General features: G+C 41.2%; 1 protein-coding gene across 1 annotated transcript; it reads right to left on the minus strand.

Moving 5' to 3' along the window:
• Window positions 1-20427: 20427 nt before the first annotated feature.
• Window positions 20428-25633, minus strand: PTN (pleiotrophin). The gene is made up of 4 exons (XM_086461556.1): window positions 25525-25633; window positions 22161-22334; window positions 20976-21137; window positions 20428-20468 (listed from the first exon to the last, which is right to left on the minus strand). The coding sequence occupies exons 1-4, from the start codon at window positions 25631-25633 to the stop codon at window positions 20428-20430; spliced, it is 486 nt and encodes a 161-aa protein (XP_086317682.1).
• Between the last annotated feature and the right edge of the window lie 823 nt (window positions 25634-26456).

The raw sequence follows: 26456 nt of genomic DNA on the forward strand, positions 1-26456 counted from the left end.
AGTCTTAAACTTTGAATGACCTTCTGAAATGGGAATACTTGGGAGCCTCTGTTTCACTCAATCACTAAATTCATACATTGGACACATGCTTTAAGTTTTGGTGTGGGTTTTGTTTGTTACGGTGTTTTTTGTAAGAAACGAGTAGGAACTGTAGGTACAGTTTTTTCATAGGCAACCCACTCAAAGCCAAGTGATTTAAAGGTGAGGGGATACCTACTGAATTTTTAGCCATCTGGGAACCCAAGACACTCCACATGTAAATGACAAACTGCAGAAAGGGCAAAAGGATTGCACAGCCCCATCAATGAGATAATGATGGTTGAATATAGATGAATTCCCCTGTTTCTCTTGAAATATCTCATTTCTGCTCAGGTCAGAGTGGGAAGGCCAAAAGGCAGACTGCTAGAAGAGCAGCAGAAAAGGAACATTAGGAAAATTATTAGACTTCAGCATCATTTAGTTTTGGTCCAAAAATCACACAGTTTCTGCTGATATGAACAAGACTACAGAGACCTTCTCCAAATGCAAACACCTACGAGGTGGAAGAGGCTCTCTCTGTGCTCTACTTAACTCAGACAAGTCTTCCACTGACCCTGAAGCTCTATGCACTATGCCTCTTCCCTTTAATTTGATGGTAAAAGAAGACATAGTGGAAAGGATGCAGCACCTTGCACCGTTTAACTAGCTAAGGTGTTTCTCTGTTTGAGGGCAGACACTCTTTCATCATTGTCTCCAATGTTCAATCAAATGTGATGCATTTCTGCCCCCTAGGAAGCCTCACACAGGTTGAGCTATGACTAAGATTTTACCAGCATGCCACCCTCCCAATGAATCCAGGGAATCTCTTTGCTCATTCTCATATTTCCTTGTTCATTTTCACCTTCTGATTAACAAGTTGCTACTTACATCTTTTAGTCTTAGGACACAATGAGAGGTACCTGATGGTAGGGGCTTACTGGGGCTGTTCCAGCAAAGAAATGGAAAATATAGCCTCAAGCATGAGGAAGGATCAACAATATCCACAGCAGTTTGGCTGAGAGGTAGAGTGCCTTAGTAGAATTGACAGAAACCCTACAAATACTATCAAAATTAGGTATGAGTGGGGGAAGGATGACAAAATCTGTCCCCCCAAAGGAGAGAACAGAGTCAGAGTTCATAAAAGATGCTGTACTAGAGAGCTTTAAAAGAATGAATATGAGATACCTACCCCCATTGACATACTGCTTCCCTTTCCTATGAGAATCTGGGAGACGCGAAAGACGTATCATGTCAAAATGGTGTACCTCACCAATATTTTGCTTTAGAAAAGTGGCACGTTTACATTGTTAATGTTGTTGCAGTTCCTAGACTGAGGGAAAGTCAGGTTGGCTTTTGTCCCACCCTCATCATTGACATTTAACTTGGGAAACTCAGATAAAGTTCATCATATGTTAAGGGATTTCATTAAACAAATGGGAATGCTACACAATGTTTATCTTCAGATGCTCCCTGTTAGCAGCATAGTTAGTTTCAGGGGATTTATAGGCCTGTTTCCATAAACAGTCTCCGCAAGTATTCACTTCCCCTTAGTTCACCCTAATGCTCTGTTGTTTTACTTGAACTGTCCATTGCCACATGCCAAGTGGTGAAGGATATACACCAAAGTTAAAGAAATACATTATGTTTTCTCCTATCAACATCATCATAACTTGCACTTCTAAACCAGAAAAAGACAGACATATTATTGTCTCCTTTCGACACGGCCTCCTGTTGGACACATTCTTCTGAGGTTGGAGTAGGACTTTACCTCTCTTGTAACATTTGATTAGTTTTCATTAAGGCACGCATCAAACAAAGCATAAAAACAAATGTGCCAGCCAGTAATACTGCCTTCCCTACTCAAGGAGCACGCACAAGTTGTTTGTATCAAATGCTCCTTACTTCATACCTGTCTCTTCTTGACAAAGTGTCCAACACTGTCTGTTGATACATTTTATAATTATTTTCCATTTCTTCTAATTTTTCCCCTTTGAAAAACAGTACAGTTCAGAATGTCATTATGGAATTAGAAACAGTAGGTTACAACTTAGCATCTACCTGCATGTAGAACAACTGTTTTCCTTTCCTGGAGCCTTGCCCTATAGTTTTGCTGCACTTAATAGTCTGTTAAATATGCCAGGCTGACAAGCAATTATTCTCTTTCAATATGGGCGCTTCTGTCAGGAGACATGTCAAAATCAGAAAATGCCCCCATACTCAAATATTGTTTTGAATCAAGATATAGACAGGTCTAATTGCTTAGAAGCATGGCTCAGTCTACTTAGAGGAAGGGAAGGGAGCTATACCCAAATTCCCCCAAGTTTAAACTTGCTAGAATCCAGAGTGGATGTAGGTTTATCCTTAGCTGATGTTCAGCAACTCACCCCTCTGTTTTCCAAGAGATCTGAGTGCTCAGAAAAAGGCTGTCGTGTGGGGGATTTCTGTCATCTCCCCATACCACATTATAGCTGTAGCAAATGAAGATGGAAACCACTTCTCGAGAGGGACATTCATGAAACAAGCTTCAGTTGATTAAACTAGCTAAGCAATGCATCTATTCTAAGTCATTTTCCATTGTAACAGAATAGCACCAAGAGGGCAAAACACATATTTCATCTGAAGTAGCCGCCCCCACAGCACTGTCAGACAAGCTTGCCCTCCCAAAGGAGGAAGGGTAGACAATTAGAAAGCAAATAAGGAGAAATTTCAGAACGACTCAAGTGGAAACTGAGCAAGATAGGGTGGGAAGAGGTTTTGTTCAGATACTTGCCTCTTGCTTTCTTGACAATGTCACTAGTGAACTAACTGCTCCTGCTAGGTACCAGGTACTTCCTTTCAGAGCTAACTTGACCGACCTATTCTATTCAATCTTCCTCTGTGTACTGCCATGAATTACTTTTATCATCTCCTTTGTACCCAGAGTTTCCCCAGAATGTTTTCTCTTGGTTTCTTGGAACTTTTCTTTGTTGTTTATAAACTATGACAGACAGAACTCCAGTTACTCTCAACAATAAGATGCCAATATAGATTCAAACATATGTGGCTGAGTAGTATAGAGGAAGTGTCCTCCTATTTCATGCCCTTTGCCACCAGGACTGTTGAGCTTTCTTCTGGTCGTAACATTGGGGTTTTTTGTTTGTTTGTTTCTTTCTTTGTTTTCTGTAAACTCTCTCCATGGAGGCCCTACACCACCATAGGAACTTGACTGGCCTCCTTCAAAAACTATTAGGAATATTCCTTTAACAAGCCAGATGGGCAGTTAATCATAAGGGCCATAAGCTGTCAGAGGAAACAGAGGGCAATTTATTTTCTTCTTACTCACAGAGGTGGAAATCAGAAGTCACATCTAACATTTGCTAAAGGATAGTGAAACTTAGTCTCAGCATCATTCCCAACTCCTGCCAACTCCCTATGAAACATGGACTAGGTTAACCAGTGTAAGACAATGGTGCAACAGTGTTTGCACTCAAAGCAGAACCACTTTAAGTGAACTGATGCAGCATTTAGACAGACAAACCTTTGGTGAGTGAAAAAGCTTCTTTCTCCCTTTGCTTTTAATCAGACCTACCAATCTATTAGTTTAAGTCTGAGGCACAAGCACAGGTAGACCTGATTAGACCATGAACAAACCAAATAGCACCCAGAACCACCCAAATATGAGTCTTCATGATTTTGGATTTGGTCATTGCACATCCACCACATGTTGGGGACATTTTTAACTATATCACTGGCTCAAGTATGTCTAACAGCATAGTCAAAATAACAAGGACATCACCACAGACTGCAAAATATATCCGAGTAGCCTGGGAAATAATTCTGTGGCTAGTCTACCATGAGCTATGTGCAGCATTGGCTAGCAGGCTTCAGAAGTGTTTGGGAACATCTACAGAAGGACTTTCCTCACTGTGAGTTCAGATCAATCATACCCTCCATTTGAGAAAAGAGAGGGCAAGCTCTGCAATTGTTCTAAATTTTTTGCATAGAAAAGGGAAGTGTTGTTAGTCTGGAAAAAGACTCTTTGCGCGTCTACAAGCTAATCCCAAGAGAGCAATGCAATTTATTCAGATGAACACACCCGGCTGCAGCTTTGCTGAAGTCAGTGGGTGCCCACAGCAGAAAACGGGAGAGTATTCCTCTTTACCAGCAGGCAAGTCTGCAGCCTACACAAACATCAAAACTTACTTCTTGCTGTTGAATTTTAAGGTTTAGAATTCAAAAGCAATGATTTTGAAATTAATTTGGGCACTGAAATCCCTTACATTTCCTCTAAATAATCTGGTCTGATGGTTGTTTAGTTTGTTAAACATCCATTTCCCTGGGAACAGATCAGCCCTTTGTCAGATTTTTTTTCTACTTTGTGACCTTTCTCAGGATTTATTATCATTTAAAACAGGAAAAACTGAACAAACTGAAAACCAACTGGTTATAATTTTTTTCCCTGTAAACCATTTAAAAAAAAAATCATCAGAACTATTTTTATTTTGACTGAGCTTTTGCAAGGTCTTTTTTTGCTTATATAAAAATGGAAGAAAGCAAAAGGTACTAGTTTTATATTTCCCTTCTGCTTTACTAACAGAGAAAGAAAAACTAACTTCATTCTTCTTGGTTTCAAGTCCCATGAATTGACCCTTTTTTTTTTCGTTAAAAATGCGAACTATATCAGGCAGTTTCCAAACAGATTTCTTCTGCTGCTGCTTCCCACTAGACATACTATTTTTCAACCAGCTATAATTAAAATCAACAGGAAGATTCACACTGATACAAAAGGGAGTTGGGTCAGGCAAAATCACAACAATTTCAACTAGATGTTTGTGAAAAGGATATCCTCCCTTGTGGCAAAATAAACAAATAAAGAAAGTATTTTTCAGCTTTTATAGGTAAAACAGAGGATTACCATCCACCAGCACTGGTATGCTAAAAAATGGAAAGTTTTGCTATCATTCCACTTGGAAAAATCATTGCTAGAAAATCGTGGAAAAATTAGGACTCTTCTATGTCCAATTGTTGAAAGATTTCAGATTTTTTACTGCCAACACCCAAAATACGGCCAAGGATAGCAGTGCTACTCATTTTTACCTGGACATGGTGGCATTTTGGAATGAACATTTAGCACACATCCAAAAAAATTCTATGCCTGTAAGTACTCAACAAAATGCCCCCATGCTTTCCTTAAACAAATAATTTCGTACAGTTATCCAGATGTAATAAGAACTTAAGAAACAAATCTGTTTTTTTTCAGATATAAGGTCCTAATCTTAAACATAAATGCATCCAGCCAGACTCCTATGTTCATACAGGGCACCACTGCCTTCAGCGGAGCTCCACACAGGTTCAGGTTTTGCTTGCATGGAATAATTACCAGATTGAGACCTATGGCAAGACTTGAGAAAAAAAATGTTTTTAAAACCTCTACATTGTTCAATATACAATAGACATAAATTTGTAAATGAGTTTGGAGTCCTTTATCACAGGCCTCTAAAAATTGTTGTTGTTAGGGTTATACATTAAAAATACTAAAGAAATTTAAAAAGGAATTTTTTTTTTGTGTTTGTTTCCTTCCTTCTATGGTACCATTAAGCTATAAATAATTTCATGATAAAATGCCTAGGTATAAATGCAACTGTTAACTGATCATGTTTGCTGATGTCCCTTTCTCACATTGCCCAAGTTGGCTCCATTAATCCAGCATCTTCTCTTGTTTCTTGCCTTCCTTTTTCTTCTTCTTGGATTCTGTCAAGATAGCAATAACCATAAAAAATTAACATCTAGCAATCACTGCAATAAATTTCATTCAATACACCTAAAAGTTCCCCTTGCTTTCTCTATGCACATAAGAACTAATTTTCTTTCCTCATTCTGAACAAAGGGGAAACAGAAGGAAAAGAAGGAAGAAAAAAAAAAAAAAAAAAAAAAAGGAGCGGTTGAGGCGCTAGAGAAGGTGGGAAGGGGGATGCATGTCCAGCTCAGAATCCTTCCTATCTGAGCAGTTGACCCTGTTTGGCATGCAAAGCATTGTCTCAGGAACTTGCTTCGAAAATAAGAAAACAGCAGGCAGCTCCTGGAGAAACCGGGTCATGGCTCAGTGGAGAGCTAGAAGAAAGCGTTGCACACACTACTCACACACATACCCCTCCCTTGCTTCCTTTCTGTTTCATTGTTAGTCTTTGGCTTTCTCAGAATATGAGAGCAACTCCAGAGTGTGGTGAGAAAGCTCACTTGTTTCTTCAGCTTCTCCATTGCCAGCTCTTCCCCCTTTGTCTGGGACAAACACCTACGTACACTTGAGAGGCAACTAAAGTTTGCCCTGGAGTCATTAGAGCATGATCTATCCAGCCAGCAAGTACTGATAGGACAAGGAAGTGACTAGGGAGCATCTGCTTCTCTGATTAATTTGAGGTAAATAAGGGAACAATGTGAAGGTACAAGTGAAAGTTTATACATTATACTACCATCTGCAGTAACTTTCACTGTGCTATGGGGTAGCATGGTGTTCTACAGGTAGAGGAAATTCACAGAAGGGCCTAAAAAATGAATCTGAATTAAGGGGATTAAGTACTCTTGTATCACATGTCACCTTGTCATGGGGGAAATAACAGCTCTTGCTGGGAATGTGAATAAATCCTTGTGGATATCACCACAAAACACAGCACAAAAAGTACTACAGAGATGGAAACTGAGTTTCTGTGAAGCATCTTTCCTGGAACCAAAACAAGCAAGTAGACCCATGTTTGCCTTAACCCAGATTTCACTCTCCTCCTTTGAATCCTGCCTTTGTTTGTTCCTCCTCAAAAAACATTCCCTGCCCCACCCCCCACCCCCCAAAAAAACCCCACCACAATAAAAAAAAAAAAAAAAAAGAAAACCAAACAAACCAATAAAAACCATCCCAGGTTAAATAACAAATATCACCTTGAATGAGAAGACAAACACTTGGCCCTTAAGGTGGTACTCTTCTTTGTGAAGATGATTCTTTTCACTCTGACCACTTTGCATAACATAAACAGTCAAGCAATCACCAGCCCTGGTAAAAACAGCTTACTTGCATTAAAGCCAAGGGAACTACCCTGACAAATTTCAGCTATGGACAGGGCCAGGGTACTTTCAGCAGAAGGCAGACTTAGGTTATCACATTTCTCTAATGGTTGTTTTTTCCTGTTTGTTGGTGTTTCAAAACAACATTTTTTTATTAATCTTTTTCAATAAGACAAAAGTTGTTTCAAATAATCCTATAGTCAAACCAAAATAAAATACCTATTTCATGTTTAGTCACTTAATCTGCTCTAAAATCTCTCTCCCTTAAAAATTTTGCTTAACATTTAAAGAGATAATAATTTAAAACAAGAGGTGATTTGTCTTTGTTTGAAAATGTAAAAATTAACTATTTTTTGCCTTGTCTTTCTACGTGTGTCTGTGTTTGTGTGCGTGTGTCTGTGTGTATGCCCGCAGTCCGGAGTCATTCACAGAATTTGGCGCTACTTTACAACCTGTCATTCCAAAATGTCATTTTTATTAAGTAAATGTCTAATTTACTTTCAGCTAAAGCTTTTTTTCCCCCTACAAATTTTCTGTCTCTCTTCCTACCTTCTTTTACCCACGTCCTCCACTTCCCTCTGTATCACTGACCCTCTTGTATTCTGTATTGATTGCTCGCTCTCTCTCGCACTCTCTCTTCCCCCCTCCAACACCACTTTCTCGGAAAGAAACAGCAGTATTTTATCAATCAGACCGGCACTTGAATCTGTAAAATCTATTTAGACCCAGCACACACAGAAAGGCACTCTGCAGACTTCAACTCAATCTACTAAAAGCAAAGGAGACACATGAATGTGGGCAGACCACTAACAGGACTCTACTGAGGAATATGGGCAGTTCACGGTAGAGGTGAAGTCACCACCAGGAGAAGGTTTTGGTCTGGATCATGTGATCGCATCAGGTCCCCATCCTCAGCTGACTTGAGGTACCAGACAACCCACTGTTTATTCATCTGCACTTGGCCCCTGTGGGTCTACAGCTGCTCCTGTTAGCAAAAGCTCAATTCCTCCCTGTTGTCTACCTTGTGATAATCTGCATACCACCCAAACTGCGAAACCCATCTACCTACAAAGACAAGTGATTCTGCACTCAGCGGAGCAAAACCCTCATGTGTAGGACGTACTTCCTCTCATATTAAAGGCACTCAGACCACCACAGCTTAATCTTTCAGACAGGTAAGCTGTCTGAAACATACAAAGCACATTTGCTCCATGAAATTACATGCGCCCACAGTTGCAACAATACAAAAAGATGACACAAAGAAAACCGCTCAAATATTTTGCAGTCCTCAGGCTCTTTTAAAAATCCTACCACAGACACCTATACTGAGGTACTGACCTATGAAAATGTTGCTGTTCACACTCTCCTGCACAAGTCTGTTCACAGCTACCCTCCACCTGTTTGGACTATGGACAGGCTACAGACTATGGTATGTTCATGGCTAACGAAGTATAAAGTTGCTTTAAGATGTACTTTATTCATGTTTTTCATTGCTCAGACCTACTCTTTGCATACGTGTTACTCAGGTTTTATTGTTCTCATCTCTGTTCACCCTACACTACTATTTCAACTTTTATGACATGCTATCAGGTCAGCTCACACAGCCACAGTGGGATCCATGTTACCCTGATCACTTGGTCTGACAATGCTTCCCTTCCCAGATTAACCAGACTTGACTAAAAGGGTCACCACTCCAGCAGTGCCAATACTGACATCATGCTCAAAAGCCCTGTCCAGTTGAGAGTACAATGCCAGTTACCTGAAAGCTCAACAGTCCCGTACCCCAGCACCAGCTGTAGCCATCTCCCAGTTAAGTGAGGGAAAGTTCCCCTAGATACACTCTCCAACAATCCCATTCAGATTCATATTCCATTCATAAAAATTATCGAAATTCAAGTCAGCTTAGCACAGGTTGGATGTGAGACCTTCAGTTCAGCCATTTCATACCAGACCTCTTAATGTGGTCCCAGCCTGCCATCAGAAATTATAGTAACCCATCAAGCAGTGCCCACTGAAACAGCCTTTATGATGCAGAAGCCACTGTGCTGCTCTCCACATCTCACCGGCACTGCAAAGCAGCTTGATCTCAGCAATGCTCACCGTTGAGCCAGAAGGAAGTAAGCAAAGTAAGCAAAGCTACACAGTGAACTGGGACTACCCTGGGCAGAATGCTGCCGTTTGCCAGCACTTTGGGTCAACAGAAGCCTCCTTCACCTCACCTACCTGATTAATGCAGTATTTGCAAAGACAGAGCTGTGGATCTGTGCATCAGCTGTGCATTAGCTACAGGGAACATGTTTGCTGCAGACAAGTGCTACGAAACACTAAGAGCCACTATGACGAAATGACTTGACCAGATGAAATTCAGGTTCACACCAGCCCACGCAAAATTTTAATCTGATTCTACTCACTGCACCATCTGCCTTAAAGCTAGGTGGCCCAGTCTTTTCAGTGTTGAGTCACACACCAGTCAGAGGTATCTTTATGAGCTACCTATAGTACAGTTCAGGATCCAGAGAGGAAGAAGCAAAGGAAAAACCAGGATGAAAACCCTGGATTTCAGAAGAGCAGGCTTCGGTCAGTTCAGGGACCTGCTCAGCCAGTCTAAGTGCCTAACTGTGACAGAATTATCCTACAGGCCACAGCTGGCTCACAGGCCACAAACTGGAACATCTCAATATAAAACTTTATGAAAGGTATGTAAATATATTTGACAATTACAGTTAAAAAAATAATTTAAATACACTAAATGCTTTATCAAAGGTATTTCTCCTACAGGTACCAATACCAGGGTGAGCACTGAGGTGGCAGTGGGTGCTATCTGTCACTGTCTCTCAACGCTTGATGGGAGCCAGCTGTGCAGCAGAGGGAGCAGACAAGGATAGCTGTTTGCCAGTGCACTCGGAGCCGTGTGTTAGTGCCCCAGCCAAACTGTCCTTCCACCTCCAGCATGGCTCAGCATGCAGCCACACTGAGGAAAGCAGAAACAGGAGCTATTTTTTCTCTCTAGCCTCCTTCACATGAAGGAAATACTTATTTTTACCATCCCCGCCCCATCCTTGCAGAAAAACAAAAGTACTGGAAGAGTGAGCTACGTATGCTCCAGAATATTAATAAGGATGACAAAACAGTCCTCAATTTTTGTGTCTGTTTTACAGCATACGCTTTCCTCCTTCCCTCTTATCCCACAGGGAGAGGCTGCCCAGCAGTGCTTGTGCTCAGATGGAGGCTGAGATCCTGGACCAGGGCATGAGCAAAGAGCAAATTCAGAATACCTGGCAGACCCTGCAGGGCACAGCAACAAAGCACTGCACAGCCATCCCACTCTCCCCCTGCAACTCAGAGCACTTTCAGCAAGATAAAAAACATCCACGTAGCATTGTACAAACAGCCCTGCAAAAGCAAACTGTGTCAATGCACACACAGTGGATTATCTAATCATCCACCACCTGAACAACCCTATGAATAGTTGTATGCCTAAGAATTATTCACGGGATTAAAAGCTGTGTGGCCATGGATTAGCACTGGACCCGCTTCTGTGGGTCTGTGATGACTGGTAACAAAATTTCCAGCGAGGATCTTACTGAGTAAACAAATTAACTCGATAAGCAGAACTTTCTTTATGCAATTTGGAATGGCAGCAGCCCTCTTTAAATAGCCATCTTTAGTTTGGAGCCTCACTCTTACTGTGCAAACGGCAAAGGAAAGTAATTATGTCGAACAGGAGCCATACGCTATTTGAAGCCACTCTTAATGTATAAGGCACAAAAGGGAGGTAATTACATTTTAATGGAAGCCAAGCTTTGTAAGTCAAGATTTGCAGGTATTTATTTTCATTTGTTAAAAAGAAGGTAACAATTCACTCACGGCACTGCTGGACTCCTGTATATAAAAGTCAAGCAGTGTCCCCAAAAGCAATATAAATCATTCAAAATCGCAAAAGCTGTGCTGATGGAAAGTTAGAGTGAAGAATTTCAACATCAGGTGTTCAGGACACAGTTTTCCCAGGAACTTGCACTCAGCCCCACTGAGTACAGAGGAAGGCAGGTGTTCTAAAGCGCTCTCTACCGCACATTGGGGCAAATTTTCCAAAGCACTTGGTTGCTCTGGTGGTACAGGGCAATGGTTCCACTGGGTGCAGGGCACTTTGGAATTTTGGGGATGAAATGCCAACCCATGTGGAAGGGAGCAGTCTTGACTTGGACGAAGCCACGGATTTTATCCCTTGGTGAAAAAAATCTCACCCTAAAGAACTTCAGCCTGCTCTCTAGGAAAAAAAACTGTACTATCTTGTGATTTCCATGACTGTAGAAACAAATCCCTTGATTTCTGAAATACCCTTTTAGAATGGTATTTCTTCTGCTTCTAGAGAAAGAGAACCTTTCATGGCCATCTAATTAATTTTCCTCCTATTTTCCTGCCTTACATAAAGCATTTATGTATTCCAAAAGAGCTTAAGAAAGAAGAACTACTATATTACAATAGCAATTTTGTTCCAGAATGAATTCTTCTGAAAAGCCTCTTTGAGCAACAAGCAGTTCTACTGGATGGAAAAAAAGCAATACTTCACTAGCTAAACAGGAGTAGAAAGCAACTCTCCAATGAATCAATGACCTTGATGTGAATTTTGCTTCATTAATATATTACAAGTGATTATATCCCCTATACTTTAGCTCTGCAATGTTTAATGACTTTCTCTAGTTGTCTCTAAGTGTTTCTCAATGTCTCCACTCTTCCAGGCACTCTTCTCCAGTAGGTTTTGTTCTGCTTCTTAATTTGCTAAATTTCCATTTTGGATAGACTTGGATTTGTTCTCAGTTGAACACAAGATGGACCCAATTCAAACCTAAATGTTGGAGCTGCACTGTGTAAGCCAGGAAGGCATGCTGCAATGCACGTTATGAATGGGGAACAGCTAGATTGGACCAAAGAACAGCTAGAAATGGACCACAGAGCTACTCATTGAAAGTTTCACTCATTTTCTTTCTCATTGGAATTGGAAGAAGAAATAAATGCAGAGGAAAATTAAACCAACTTATTCTAAAATCATCCACAAAGCTCTAAAATGGTCTTAGACAGTCAGAAGCCATTGCTTGAACCTAGCATTTGGACATAAGATCTAAAAAACCGTTCACTTTTAACATCCTTACATAAAACTAATCAGGAATCACAGGAAGCTTTTTTTTTTTAAGAGGTAATTTGTTGAAGCCAAGGATTTTCATCAGGTAAGTTTAATTTTGGTGATTTCCTTCATTCAAAAATTTAGGAGAAAAAGTTTCAAAATCGCCTACACAGACACACACGCATTTGCTGATTTTGCTAGATGGCCTAACTGCAAAGACGAAGATCACAAAAGTTTAATCTCATCTTCTTTAAGTCTGAGTCACACATATCTAAGACGCTAGAGCCTTAACAGTAAGTATTCGGAAGATTGCAACAGATAAACATTCCAAGTGAAGCTTGTTTTGCAACTGGAGACTGGTGAAGGGGCCTGGCTAACTGGACAGTGACTTTCAGAAGTAACTCACTTTGCTCTTCTGTTTGCTACTGCTTCTCATCTGCCTCTGGTTCATTTGTACTGCTGCTTCTATAGGGTATGGACTTTCTTACTGCTCTTTGTCATGTTCTATGCTCAGCACAAGAGGGACCCAGTCCCAGCTGGCTCTTCAGCGCTCTGTCTATGCTGTACACAAGATCCCTTTTTTAATGCCAGTGAGACAGGTGCAGGCACAGACTGATACATTCAGAGTTTACTCTCTGGATTCACATGTCTGCAGAAGACTGCTGAAAAGATAGAGTATTAACAATCCATTTGGAGTTTGGCATTTACCTGTATCCACAGAGAAGCAAAAAAAATCACACATTGAGGCAGTTTATATGTCAAACTGTGATCAGTAAACAGCTATTTAGCAGAAAGTTATTTATGATTTACTGCGAATAGAGACCCCATTTCATTTAGTTAATTTTTGAAAACCAGGCACATACACTTCTCAGTTGTGCTTTCTGCATCTGCCCCAGCCGGGATCTACCCTCAGGGCAAAGGACATGGGCTTTGCTTTGATGCGTGCTCCACACTGAAAAGTCGCCTGCAAAATTTTCGCAGTAAGCACAGATAGAAGAAAAGCTAGAGAGATGGTGACACGGAAAATGAGATGGAGGGATAAAGAAGGGGAAGAAAGCTTGAAAGGAAAGGAAGTGAAGAAGTAGGAAAGGAAAGGACAGAAAAGAAGGAACAGAGCTTTCTCTCTGTTTCACTGCTGGGAACAGCAGTGAGTGTAAACATTTGCTGATGACATATCTTTTATCACAGCAAGTCCCACAGCTTCAGGCATTTTCACGGCTCAAGGGCACTGACTAATGCCAAGGAGGCTGGACTGCTCTCACAAGCCAGGAAAGTGAGACAATGAGCATGTAACAGAATTGGCACACACAAGGCTATTTAAACTTTCACCCACAACAGTCTGCATTAAACCCTAAAAGAAACTCCTGCAGGCACAAGAGGGTTAAACAAGAACATTTGGCACATCCAGATTTCCATCTTTTTGGGCAGCATAGAAAAAAAATAATCTGAAATACAAACCATGGGATTAGAAAACAGGGAGGTCTAGGTTTCCCGTGAAACTTTCCAAACTTTTTCTTTTCAAAAATACATGTAAAAGTTGAAGAACAACTAAATATCGCAAAACACTTGTTTTTTTTAAAAAAAATATTTCTCTTTCTCCTTCTCCTACAAGCATTTCCTGCTCCCTGGAATCAGGGTTGTGTCAATCAGATTGATACTATGTTATGATCTGACAATGCATTCAAATTATTTATGCAAACAATATAAGTTTTCAAAGATACAAAAGCAGTCCCAAGCGAGTCTACAGTGCAAAGCCTGCAAGAAACATAAGGAAATGGAAGCAGAAAAAACACCATTAAAAGGCATCCAATCTTTATCAGCTATGGGCTGCACTAGTAGCTTACTAGCAGCTTGAGACTAGTGGTCCACAGTTACCACCATTGTGTTTCATTTTTCTTATATGGCTTACTCTCGTTCCCACTTTAATTGAGAAAAATCATATTTCCTCATGTTATGACAGCAAGGATCCAAATTACACAGATATGTCTCAGATTCTAAAGTTTCCACTGAGTTTTACTTCATCTTGAAGTAAGCAGCCTTGTCCTCAGACTAGCAAGGGCCATAGAGAAACACAACCAAGCATTTAGCACCCAGTCTCAGCTCTCCGGAGCACTGTTTTTTCTCTTGGTTTTCACATTTCTCAGCTCCATAAGGCATAAATTATTCATGGCAAAACTGCCTCTCACAATGTTTATGCAGTGCTTAGTACAATGGCACTCTTTTTCAGCTGGGGCCTCTGGGCACTCATGCAATACAAACAATCACGATGATAGCAACAATAATAACAGCCAGCTATGCTGTTCCCACCGGGCATCCACTGCCAGTGTCTGCCCCGCAGAGCTCAGATCACTGTATTTCACTGCAGGCTCCCCATCTGTGCCAGAGGCCATTCTTCAATAAACCTGCCTTATCCTTTAGAGCACGAGAAAAACCTCCCAGTTTTGCCTTTCAGGTTTTTGTTTAACTATCACAGCTGTTTCCTAATATGAGAAAATCCCTCATTTTTATATCTAATTAGTTTGAGCAGATCCTATTATTCTGCCTCCTGTAATACTAATTACTACGCTAGCTGCATGCCTGCACGACTAATGAGTTACATTAAAGATGAGGAATTCTGAAACCTACAGAGGGAGATACAGCACCAGTGTGATGCCAAAACAGGAGACACCAGCATCTTTCAAACAAAAGAAAATCACAGTCCTAACAAGTAATTTCTTCGCTCCCTGTGTTCTGGACAGCTACTCTTTAGAAGCAGACATTTTGAACTCCACAAAGGCAAAGTTGAGGAAGGGCACCCCGGAAAAAGTAAATTGCCCAACATGCAAAATGGAGTGGGCCACAGGTGGTCCTTCTCGTCAATACAGCACAAAGTTTGTCTGAGCAATGAATGGCTGTTTATCAGGTGAGCAATTCATTCAGACGTGACTGCCAGCTCCGTGCAACAGCCAGCAGCCAAGTCATCCTGCCAAAGAAGAGCCAGTCTGTCCTGGCAGCACACTGCAAGTAAGATGTCCTGTCTGCAGGTAGAAAGCCAGGCTGCCACTGTGGTGCTTAAAACCCACATTATTTCCTGCTCCTGGCATTAAAGTAAGGACAGGGATATACCCACTCATTAACAAAAGTCCAGGTCTATGTTTTGATACCAAGCTCCCTAAGAAGACACAAGGTAACTCAGTGTCAAACACTGTCTTAAGTCTACTGAGATTACTAATTTCACAACCAAAGACCCTAATTAAAGACTGCCATTCAGACACTCACCTTGAAGTAAATTGTCACATTCTGATAATTGTAATTGCAGACTAGGATAAAAGGGAGCAGCAGCTACTAGTCAGAGCATGGAGCCAGGAGTCAACAGCTCCTAACTGAGTGCCTGGACCTGCCACTGATACTGTGTCAACCTGGAAAATCATTTAGCCTTTCTGATTTTCAATTATTCCTTTTCTTTAAATTGTACTTCCTCAGCTCCAACGAGCAATAGCAGGATTAGCTAATTCCTGCCTGTATATATTGCTAGATAAAAGAAACAATGTAGTGCCGATTATTTATATTTCATTAAACTCTTAAGTAAAGCTCTTCAAACAATATGAAATTATTAAAAACACACAAATCATAGTCTTTCCTCCACTGCAGTGGCACGCACACCATGCCAAACACAGGGAACTACACTGACACCTTGTTAGACCCTCAAATGCTACACCTGATCTGCACTACAGGAAAGAGATTACAGCCATTAATAACTCAGCTGGTTGAGAGTGAGAAACTTTTCCACACACTGCATGTTGGAGGATGCGATCTTTGGATAACATCCCAATTATTAAAGACAATAGTAATGTAAGCAGTGTTAATGCTTGCCAACCTTAGTTGGAATTGTTTTCCTATATGGCAAGGACCGAGCAGAGCCAGGATAAAGTAACTCGTAGATCAGATATACTGTAAATTGATAAAAAGTTGGGAAGGGAAATTTATTAAAAAGAACTAAATAGAGCTAGGTGAAAAACTTATCAGATAAAAAAGAAGCATAATTCAAAAAATGAAGGGTACATTGCAGAAAGAGCAGGCAGGCTGCTTATTCTATTTAATTCTATCTTAATCAGAAGAATAAATAACTAAAAGTACAAGAGATATGGGGAGAGAGAGGAAGAACGAGAGTGATGGAAAGAGTGTAAAAAGAAATAAAGCCTATCAGGCAACCCAGCTCAATAAAAATAAATTCCTCCTCTCTCAGCAGTTAAAGCAAAATGTTTCCTGAACCCTGACAATACCCCATTCTTTTACTTTCTGGCTGGCTGGAACTCGAACAACCATCAATCAAGTTTGGGTGGCTGTGAAGTAGGCCAGATAGAGTATGTCGGAAGTGTTTTCTGCTCTTCAGTGCAAGTTGGCCATTAGAGCAGCCACTCCACAGAAGTGCCTGAGTCTTTCACATCTGTCAAGATAGTTTAAGGAGACCTTGAACATCCCGAGCCTTGCGGACACTGATTAGAATATGCAATTGTGTGTGCTAGAGGAGAAGTGGCTGCCTCCGCTGGGATTTTGTGATAAAAATTATCCTTTCATCCTTTCCAGCCTTTGTGACACACTTTCTCATGACCTCATTTGTGTATTAAATACACAAACCATGGTGTCTGTAATATCACTCTCATGTTGCTGACAACCTCTCTGTCCAAATGCACAATATTCAAGAATGGATGACAGTTTTCATCCTCAGTTAACCACACTTCAGCACAGCAGCCCAAGACCAAGCTATTGTCTTTCAATATGAGAACACCTCAGCAAAGCTAGGGAGCTCGTAAGAAACCCAGATAATATTCAAATTCCTGATTCATCATCTGCTCCCCCCTTCAATCCGATATACAGCAGAGTTTCTCTAATAATTCTCTTGCTAAGTGAGCTCCAAAATGTCCAAGTGCCACAGACTACAATCCATACTTAAGAGTCAGCTGCTCAGAATTAAAAAGACTGAGACAGAGAAACTGCTAATAAGGAAAAAAAAAATTTTTTTTTTTATTTTCCAAACTAATGAGAGTGCTTCAAAAAGATCTTAAGGCTTTTCCATAAACGCTGACTAAAGAAAAAAAAAATCCATAAGAACACTTAGATCACCAATTTATGAGGTAGGCATTGATTCTCAAAGTTAATGAGTATCTCCTGGTTTAAATAGCAGAAGTTTTGCCACAGCTCATAGAAGTTCCTGCAAAACTAAAATATACTTTTATCAGCAAACGTGCAAAATGATAACCCTTGGGATTTTTCTGCAGGAACAATTTTCCTTTCTGTTAAGCATAGATTAAACTTCTATGAAACAGCAGTCACCTTCCAAATAGGTCTGAGGACAGAGACACAGGATTCATCCTACCAGTAAAGTTGCTGCATGTTCATGAGCTAGCAAGGTGGATAAGCAACAGCAGAGCAGCAGTTACAGATGACACAAATTTATTTGCATTTTTCTCAAAGAACAGAGCAGGTGAGGAGGAACTTCAGACACCAAGCCCCACTAAGAAAATGTGTCAGGTGAAATCTAGGCAAGCCTGGATGACATAATCTGTCTTACCCACACACCTTCTTGGGTTCTTAACTGACCGCATTAATTAACTTTTAAGAAAATACAAGAGTTAGGGAGAATTGTGAAGGTCTCAGATAAAGATATCTACTCCACATTGAAGCAGTGATCAAAAGAAAAACATATTTAGGTTATTTACTGGGTGTAATGAACAATAAAGGATGTATTACAGTGATATTTTCCTTTTCAGCACATATCTGTAGAGGACACACTTGGAATACTGTGTCCAGTCTCTTAATCTCAGAAATGATTTAGCAATAATAAAAGGAATTTAGGTAGGTCCAGTAGAGAGTATTCTTACCCTGGAGAAATTATACTTAAGTCAGAGGTTTTCACTTTAAAAGATAGCAAGTGACAAAAGTAACAGAAGATACATAAAACTACAATTGACTGGAGAAGCTAAATAGGGGCTTTTACTCATCCCATTTAGAATACAAAAACAAAAGTAAAAGTGATGTAATGGAGAGCACAAACACAACCTAATAGAAGAAAATTTCAGGGCACAGGAAAGGGTGTTAGTCAGGTATATCATGAGAACAAACCTTTTTCTGAATATACTGGTATTTTTCAGTGCAATATTCTCAGTCAGTCCACATCTGCTTTTGGTACTCCCAACCTATTGCTGTCAGAGATGCATTCAGTGATGCAGCTCTTGAAGCACACACCAGTCAGAAAGGTAACCGTTTAGTAGTACGATAGATTCCTGTAATCAATAAGCCCATCACTATTCTGCTGCCAGAGCTTCCAAATGCCAGAGACCCACTGCCCTGCTACTCCAGGCAATTACAGTAGGAACAGACAGCACTTGATCAGCATTTAAAGGTCTAGCTGCATATCAATACAGACCTTATGCAACACCGCTGCCCCAGAAGAAAATTACTGCTGCCAAATACTGTATCACATGCTGTTTCTCTTGTAGTCTTAAGCCATTGATGTGAAGCTATGGCTGAAAAGGGAGCCTAATATGTACCTGCAGTCCATTCCAAGTGCTCAGACAATAATCTAGATCTTCTTGTCTCCAAAGGATTAAATTGGGTCCTATTCTAACTATAGATTGAATATAGTTTAATTTTTCCTTTATCTAGATGTGGGTGAGGACTTACCTCCAACCTATAATTTCCTTCACCTCAGGAAGAAAACAAATACTCTTATTCCAGCTAACATGTCAGCACTCAGATTTTTAATTCAGAAACAAAGTTCAGTAGGGCACAATATTTCACACAGTACTAATCTGCCTGACCTAATTTCTTACTCTAGTTCCTCCTACTGCTGCCAACACACTGCCCAGTGTAGCTCCCATGCAGTTATACCCACAGATCTACAATATGGACTTCTTATCTTTAGCTCAGGGCCTAGGCAGGCTGCAAGTGTGTGACTTCCATGCATGCTGCTCCAACTAATGCCAACAGCAGATGAACGAGCAGGTGGCATGCAGGAAGATGCCGTGAGATTTCTGATGTTTCAAATCAGGAGAGCAGAATTTCTGCCCACAGTCATTATGATCACAAACCTACATTTGTACCTATTTCTCCTTTTGTGTTCCTTCAAATCAAATGAAGTCAGGTTTCCTAATTAAGTCAAACCGTATAACTGTGTTTGCTGCAGTCAGTCCCAATCCAAGTTTTAGTCTCAGCTATAACTCACTTCTATCTGGAATCAGTTGAAGTTAACTCCAATCCAGCAATTTCACAAGCTCTGTCTTTAAAACCATAACTTGAAAATGACCCTCTACCACCCAACAGTATTGCTCTCACAAAACGATGCTGCATCAATGCTCTTCTTTGTCTCCCTCTCCCTCTTCTGACAACCATGACTCAGTGGGAGCAGAACAAGGAAGCGGGCTACTAGTGGCTCAAATGGCAGCAGCCTTCTGGCAGCACAATAGGAAGCTTCATCCAATAAACTCCCAAATGCCACTTAGGCATGGAAATTTACTCAAAAAAGCCCAACCAAAAAAAAGTCCTTCCCCCTCAACTTGAAAACAATAAAATCAAAGACCTTCCTGAATTCCCACCCAGACACTTCAATACCTAAATGAAGACGTTTATTGCTGCCAACCCAACCAAGTAGGCTGGTCTCTGAAAATCTAGTTGTAACCTTTCTGCTTCACAGCTTGTCATTATTTATGCAGGTTCTAGACTCAGCGCTTATCTGATAATTCCATGGATGGTGTGTGAGGAAGATCAGTTACAACTGTACTGACTGCAAAGCAGATGGATGCATGCACAAACACAGAAAGCATCTGCAACCTCATCGGACATGCCTCTGATTGCACAAGCAGAGCAGGCCACCTGCAGGTACTCCTAAGATCAAGGGTGCATCACCACCCACAATTCGAAAATTGCTCGTCCCAGTTGCACCTGTCACTCCTAATCACATTTATTTTTATAATTATCCAAGTACTCTGAGCCTGAAATGTGTAAAACCTAGGTGATTTTAAGCAAACAAATGCCAGGGTAGCATAGCTTGTATAGTCCGCTTAAAACACATTACTTCTGTATCTCAGACAAGATCTCACAGTTTTAGCTCTCACTATAAATCATCCCATGCACACAATACCTGCTACTCCAACAGAAGAGTACATTAAAAGCCTTTAATGATTAGAAAGAAAATAAGTTTGTCTAAAGGACACCTGGAAACACAAATGCGGGGCATATGTCTTTCTGTGTACTAGGAACTACACTGTCACTGCCATTTAGAAAAGACATATACATTCTGTACTCTCCTTCCTGCTATCTTTGAATAAAGAATATACAACCCCAAGGGTGCAGAACATCCAGTGTGCAGTAAGCAGAACACCCCTTCAATCTTCAATACTACCTGTCCAGAAGGAAAGCAGTCCTTTTTTCAACTAGGCATTATTCAATATCAAACAAAATCTATATAAGGTGTCTTTATCAAAAGACATTTTGCATTGGTCTGTTCCTGTCAACAGGTGAATTATGAAAAGCAACTGTACTCGGTAAACCTAGTTGCAGCAGCAAATTGGTAGCAGTACAGGTGGTCTAAGGTTAAAACTGGAGCTCTAATCTTCAGCTTACCTCTTGTGTGTGAGACTTTCTTGATTATATAACTCAGGAATATTGTCTGCCTGACCGCTGAGAGATCAGAGTGGTGTAGAACTGAGGAAAGGCCATGAAAGTACAATCTCCTGTACTACTGGGTTCCCACTGAAGCACATGGGACATCACAAATCCAGCTATTTCATTTAAATGTGTGCAGCTTTCAGTAAATGGAATTTACCTTGAGGTTTGGGTTTGGTAAGCTTCCCACAGGGCTTTGAGATTGTGACAGTCTTCTGGCAGTCAGCATTATGAAGGGCTCTCTTTAGGTTCCCAGTTCGAGTCTTCAAGGCAGTATTCAAGTCACATTCTCCCCAGGCCTGGAATTGGTATTTGCACTCTGCTGCAATGAGTAAATAAATGGCAATTTTTAAACCAGAATGACTGAGTGTGAAAACAAAAATATTATGAATCTAACAGGGTATCACAGACAGTTAGTACTTGTAGACAAAAGGATCATGCGACTGAAGAAAGGAGTGCCAAGAAAAGATGATTTGCAGTATCCCACCCAAAAATATTTTAAAATTTAATCCTCTTGCTTTTGCATGGATATTATTGTAATATAAAGGAAAATACATTCAACTATAAAGATACACAATAAACACAAAAAAAAAAAAAAAGAAAGAAAGAAACAACAGCAGCGGGAAATGTCATTCACACTCTATATGGCTGTTCCTCCATTTGTGTTATGCCAAAGGTTACCAAATAAGGCTTGAATAGTTTCAAGAACGTATGTGGAACTATGAACTTGTCAAGTCTGAAACTGCAGCACTGATTGCCTTAGTAAGATCACAATGATGTCAAAGTCATACAAGCTGTTTATTAGAAAAAAGCCAAGTTTGCAAGAGTAATCAGATCTGAGTCCTGGACAGACATCTTGTCCAGGACAGATCTGACATATCTTTCTGAACTGTTATATATGAACCTTTCTGAAACGAGTAACATAGATGAAATACACTGGTTTTCATTCACTCCTTTCACTGCACACACTGGTAGTCACCCATGCTCCTTGCTGCAAATCACGCATCGTACAGTCATGTAAAGCCTGTGGTAGCCATCACAGAGTGAACACACAACACTTACATTTCTGCCTTAAATAGGGTTGAACACCACAGGAGAGCAGATTTCAGCATGCTGCTGGAAGACTGAGTTTACAATAAATACATTATACAGACTCTCTACAGAGGAGCTGCTTTGCTGTGAAGAAGCTGCCTTCTGATGCCTTACGTATTCTAGCTCTGATGAACTTGAAACACAGGAGCAGCCCCTTCACCAAGACATTCGCAGAGCTAAGCAGAAAATACATGCTTCCTGCTCCATACTTAAGTAAAAACCAAAGCAAATCCCTTGAGAGAGTGATGCTTACCTCCAAATTGCTTCTTCCAGTTGCAGGGAATCTTACACTTCTGAGTCTTGGTGGTTTGTTTGCACTCAGCTCCAGTGCGAGTGCCTTCACGTGTCCCCAGGCCACAGTCACCACTGGTGGGCACACAGACACTCCACTGCCATTCCCCACAGTCAGACTTCTTCGCCTTTTTCTCTGGTGAAGACAAGGAACAAAATCCAAGCAAGAGAAGTGGTCAGTAACCAGAGCCTATGGAGAAGTTCCCTGCACTAAACAGCCACAGCACCTGAAAGGATGAATAAGGAAGACATTCGTAAAACAATTGCTTCAAAAGCAAAATGTCTGGAATCCGCTTCACAGTTCTGCAGAGACAGGTCAGCCTCTTTGACTCCAAAGCAAGGTGGATCATTCAAATTCAATCCCACTACCATGTCTACTAATCCACTTAGATATTCTCAAGTGGATTCTCATCTTCAGAATGGGGAATCATCTAGAAAAACTCAGGGATCGCTAACCAAAACACACAGGAGGGCTCACTCAGAAAGGATACTCCTTTGTCTCTAGTAGTGGATGGCATGCAAATATTTTCAGTTCCCACTGAAGCACTACACACTATACAGATTAGAAATGTACATGTTGATGTTGTGTCAGAGGATTCGAGCTGTGGGTTACAAACTTTTCACTTGATATACCACGCCACATTTTATGTCAGAATATGACCAAAAGTCCAAAAGCAAAGGAAAAACTAAATGGAGAAGTGTACTCAAAACACTGTTAATACAGGTGAGTTTGCTGCTCAGGGACAAAAGTAAGGATCATGACTTCATTTAAATCTTTAAACCCAAGTTTGATGAGAAAAGACAGCAATGTTATAAAACCAAAGGGTTCACAAAAGTAATTAGTTAGGCCCCCAAAACATCACAAGTCACTTTAAACCTTTGCCTCAGTCTTTACTACTAAAGCTGGCCCTCAGGAATCCCTGACCCCGGCAGTAGGGGAAGAAGTCAGAAGAAAGGAAGACTACCCCTTGGTCAAGAAGGATTGGGTTAGGGATCTTTTAGGTAAACTAGACACCCACAAATCCATGGGCCCTGATGGGATGCACCCAAAAGTGTTGAGGGAGCTGACGGATGCCACTGCAAAGCTGCTCTCCATCATCTTTGAAAGGTCATGGAGGACATGAGAGGTGCCCAAGGGCTGGAGGACAGCCAGTGTAACTCCAATCTCCAAGAAGGGCAAGAAGGAGGACCCAGGAAACTACCAGCCAGCCAGCCTCACCTCCATCCCTAGGAAGGTGATGGAACAGCTCATTCTAGCTGTTATCTCCAAGCACATGGAGGAAAAGAAGATTATCAGGAGTAGTCAGCATGGATTCACTAAGGGGAAATTGTGCTGGACCAATCTGATAGCCTTCTGTATTAAAATGACTGGCTGAATGGATGAGGGGAGGACAGTGGATGTGGTCTACCTTGACCTTAGTAAGGCCTTTGACACTGTCTCCAATCACATCCTCACAGGTAAGCTTAGGAAGTGTGGGTTGGACGAGTGGACAGTGAGGTGGGTTGAGAACTGGCTGAAGGACAGAGTTCAGAGGGTTGTGATCAGTGGTGCTGAGTCCAGCTGAAGGCCTGGGGCTAGCAGTGTTCCCCAAGGGTCAGTATTAGGGACTGTCCTATTAAATATATTCATCAATGACCTAGATGAAGGGACAGAGTGTATCCTCAGCAAATTTGCTGACAATACGAAGCTGGGAGGTGTGGCAGGTACAGCAGAAGGCTGTGCTGCCATTCAGGGAGATCTGGACAGGCTGGAGAGCTGGGCAGAGAGGAACCAAATGAAGTTTAACAGGGGCAAGTGTAGGGTCCTGCACCTGGGGAGGAGTAACTCCATACACCAGTACAGGTTGGGGGTCAACCTGCTTGAGAGTAGCTCTGCAGAGATGGACCTCGGAGTTTTGGTGGATAGAGGGATGACTATGAGCCAGCATTGTGCCCTTGTGGCCAAGAAGGCCAACGGCATCCTGGGGTGCATTAAGAAGAGCGTGGCCAGCAGGTCGAGGGAGGTTCTCCTCCCACTCTGCACTGCCCTGGTAAGGCCACGCCTGGAGTACTGTGTCCAGTTCTGGGCCTCCCGGTTCAAGAAGGACAGGGAGCTACTGGAGAGAGTCCAGCGGAGGGCTATTAAGATGATTAGGTGGCTGGAGCATCTCTCACATGAAGAATGGCTGAGAGACTTGGGGCTCTTTAGCCTGGAGAAGAGAAGACTGAGAGGGGACCTTATCAACACTTACAAGTATCTAAAGGGCAGGTACCAAGAGGATGGGGCCAGGCTTTTCTCAGTGGTTCCCAGCAACAGGACAAGGGACAACAGGCACAAACTGGAGCACAGGAAGTTCTGCTTGAACATGAGGAGGAACTTCTTTACTCTGAGGGTGGCAGAGCACTGGAACAGGCTGCCCAGGGAGGCTGTGGAGTCTCCTTCCCTGGAGATATTCAAAACCCATCTGGACATGTTCCTGTGTGACCTGCTCTAGGCTAACCTGCTTTGGCAGGGGAGTTGGACTAGATGATCTCCAGAGGTCCCTTCCAACTCCTACCATTCTGTGATTCTGTGTATACCTTATACAAAATAAATTATATTTATATAACCTTACATAAAATTATTTTGCTTCTAGCTCTTGCATATTTATGTTCACATTTTCTCATGTTTCCATACAGCTACAATGGTTAGAAACATCTTTTTTTTAAATGGGAACACTAATTCTGATAGACTCACAGATCATATTAACTGTTTAAGTAGCCTGTAAATAATAAGACCTTAAGAAAATCACCAAAAGATGTGTTCCTTAAAAAATGTCAAAACTGGCTTTGATAGATATGAATTTTCCAACCCAGGCCTGTCTCTCCTATAATGAGGTCTGAGTTTGTCACTGACAGAAAGCAATTACCGCTGGATGTCTGGCTGTCTATCTGCAGCAGCAAGTTAGTTCAATTCTTTGTCAGAGGATTTCCACATCGGCATAGAATTGTCATACACCACACTGAGCAAGCAACACGATAACTGCTCTTTCATCACTTCTGCTTGGTTCTCCCTAAGTCAAGCATGAACCTATTCCCAAAGCAAATTTTAAGCTGCCTTGCAATGCCCACTCTGTGATAAACTAAGGACTCCAGTCCCCAGGGCTGTCAAGCTGCCAGCTTTCATGGAAATTGGTTTCTGTTTTTCTATTTAACACAGAACAACATGTCACAGCCACAAATCCCAACCGTGTATGTCAAAAGGTTAACGAATGACCTGAATTTCATAACAAAATCAGAAGAATTTGACATTCTCCCACACATGCAATCTATCTTGGGGATTGTCTCTGAATTACACTAGAACTTACCTGGTTTCTCTTTTTTGCCAGCCTCGGCGGTGCTCACAGCTGCCAGAATGAAAACAAGTGCCAGGAGGGCAGCTGTGAACATTCGACGTTGCTGTTTTTGCTGTTGCATTCTGGGGATTAATGAGAGAGAGGGGAAAAAAGGTTAGTTAGACTGTAGAAAATGGAACCCCATCTAAAGTGTAGCTACAGCATTTTTGGGAAGCTCTGCTTCAGGGCCACAAGACACAAGCAGGTTAAACATAATTAGAACGGGCAATTACCTTCATTCCAGAGAGAATACAAATATTTTTAACAATTATTTTCCAGCCTGTGTACCAAATCCCTGATCTATATTGCTGATGTTATGGATGAGTTTTGCCATAGGAAGTTCAGTAATTATTGCTTACCTTCTAGAAACCTGTCAGAGAATGAAGGCTCCTGATGGGCCTGGAACTTCTCTTTTCTTTCCTGACTTTGGCTGTGATTTATTTTGTAACACTAAACTAACATATACTTTTGTGTTTCAGCTTATCCCTTTGTGTGCTACACTGTCTACCTTGCAAGGGTTCAAGTTCTTATTAGGCTTACTTGACAACTGAAAAGAGCGTCTTTCATGAAATCTTACACAGGTAATATGTGATTTATTATCTTAATTGTCATTGGCATGTCGCTACTACCTTTTCCTTCCACGTCAATTAGTGTCTCTTCCTAATATAAATTAAGCTAATTGCCTGAAATGCAAAATGGGCACAGAGACAGGACTTGTACACAGAGCTAGAGGCTATCCAGAGCATGCTAACGAACCCGAAATCTGGATTTGGGAAGCAAATATTCAAATATAAAAAGGAATTTAAAAAATTTGCTTGGTGGTAAAGCATCAGTTATTAGCCAATCATCAAAATTCATTCAGAGCTGGCTGACTTCAATGGCTTACACACATATTCCTCTTTCAC

This window comes from Leptosomus discolor, chromosome 1 (genome assembly GCF_034619465.1).
Source record: "Leptosomus discolor isolate bLepDis1 chromosome 1, bLepDis1.hap2, whole genome shotgun sequence".
NCBI lineage: Eukaryota > Metazoa > Chordata > Aves > Leptosomiformes > Leptosomidae > Leptosomus > Leptosomus discolor.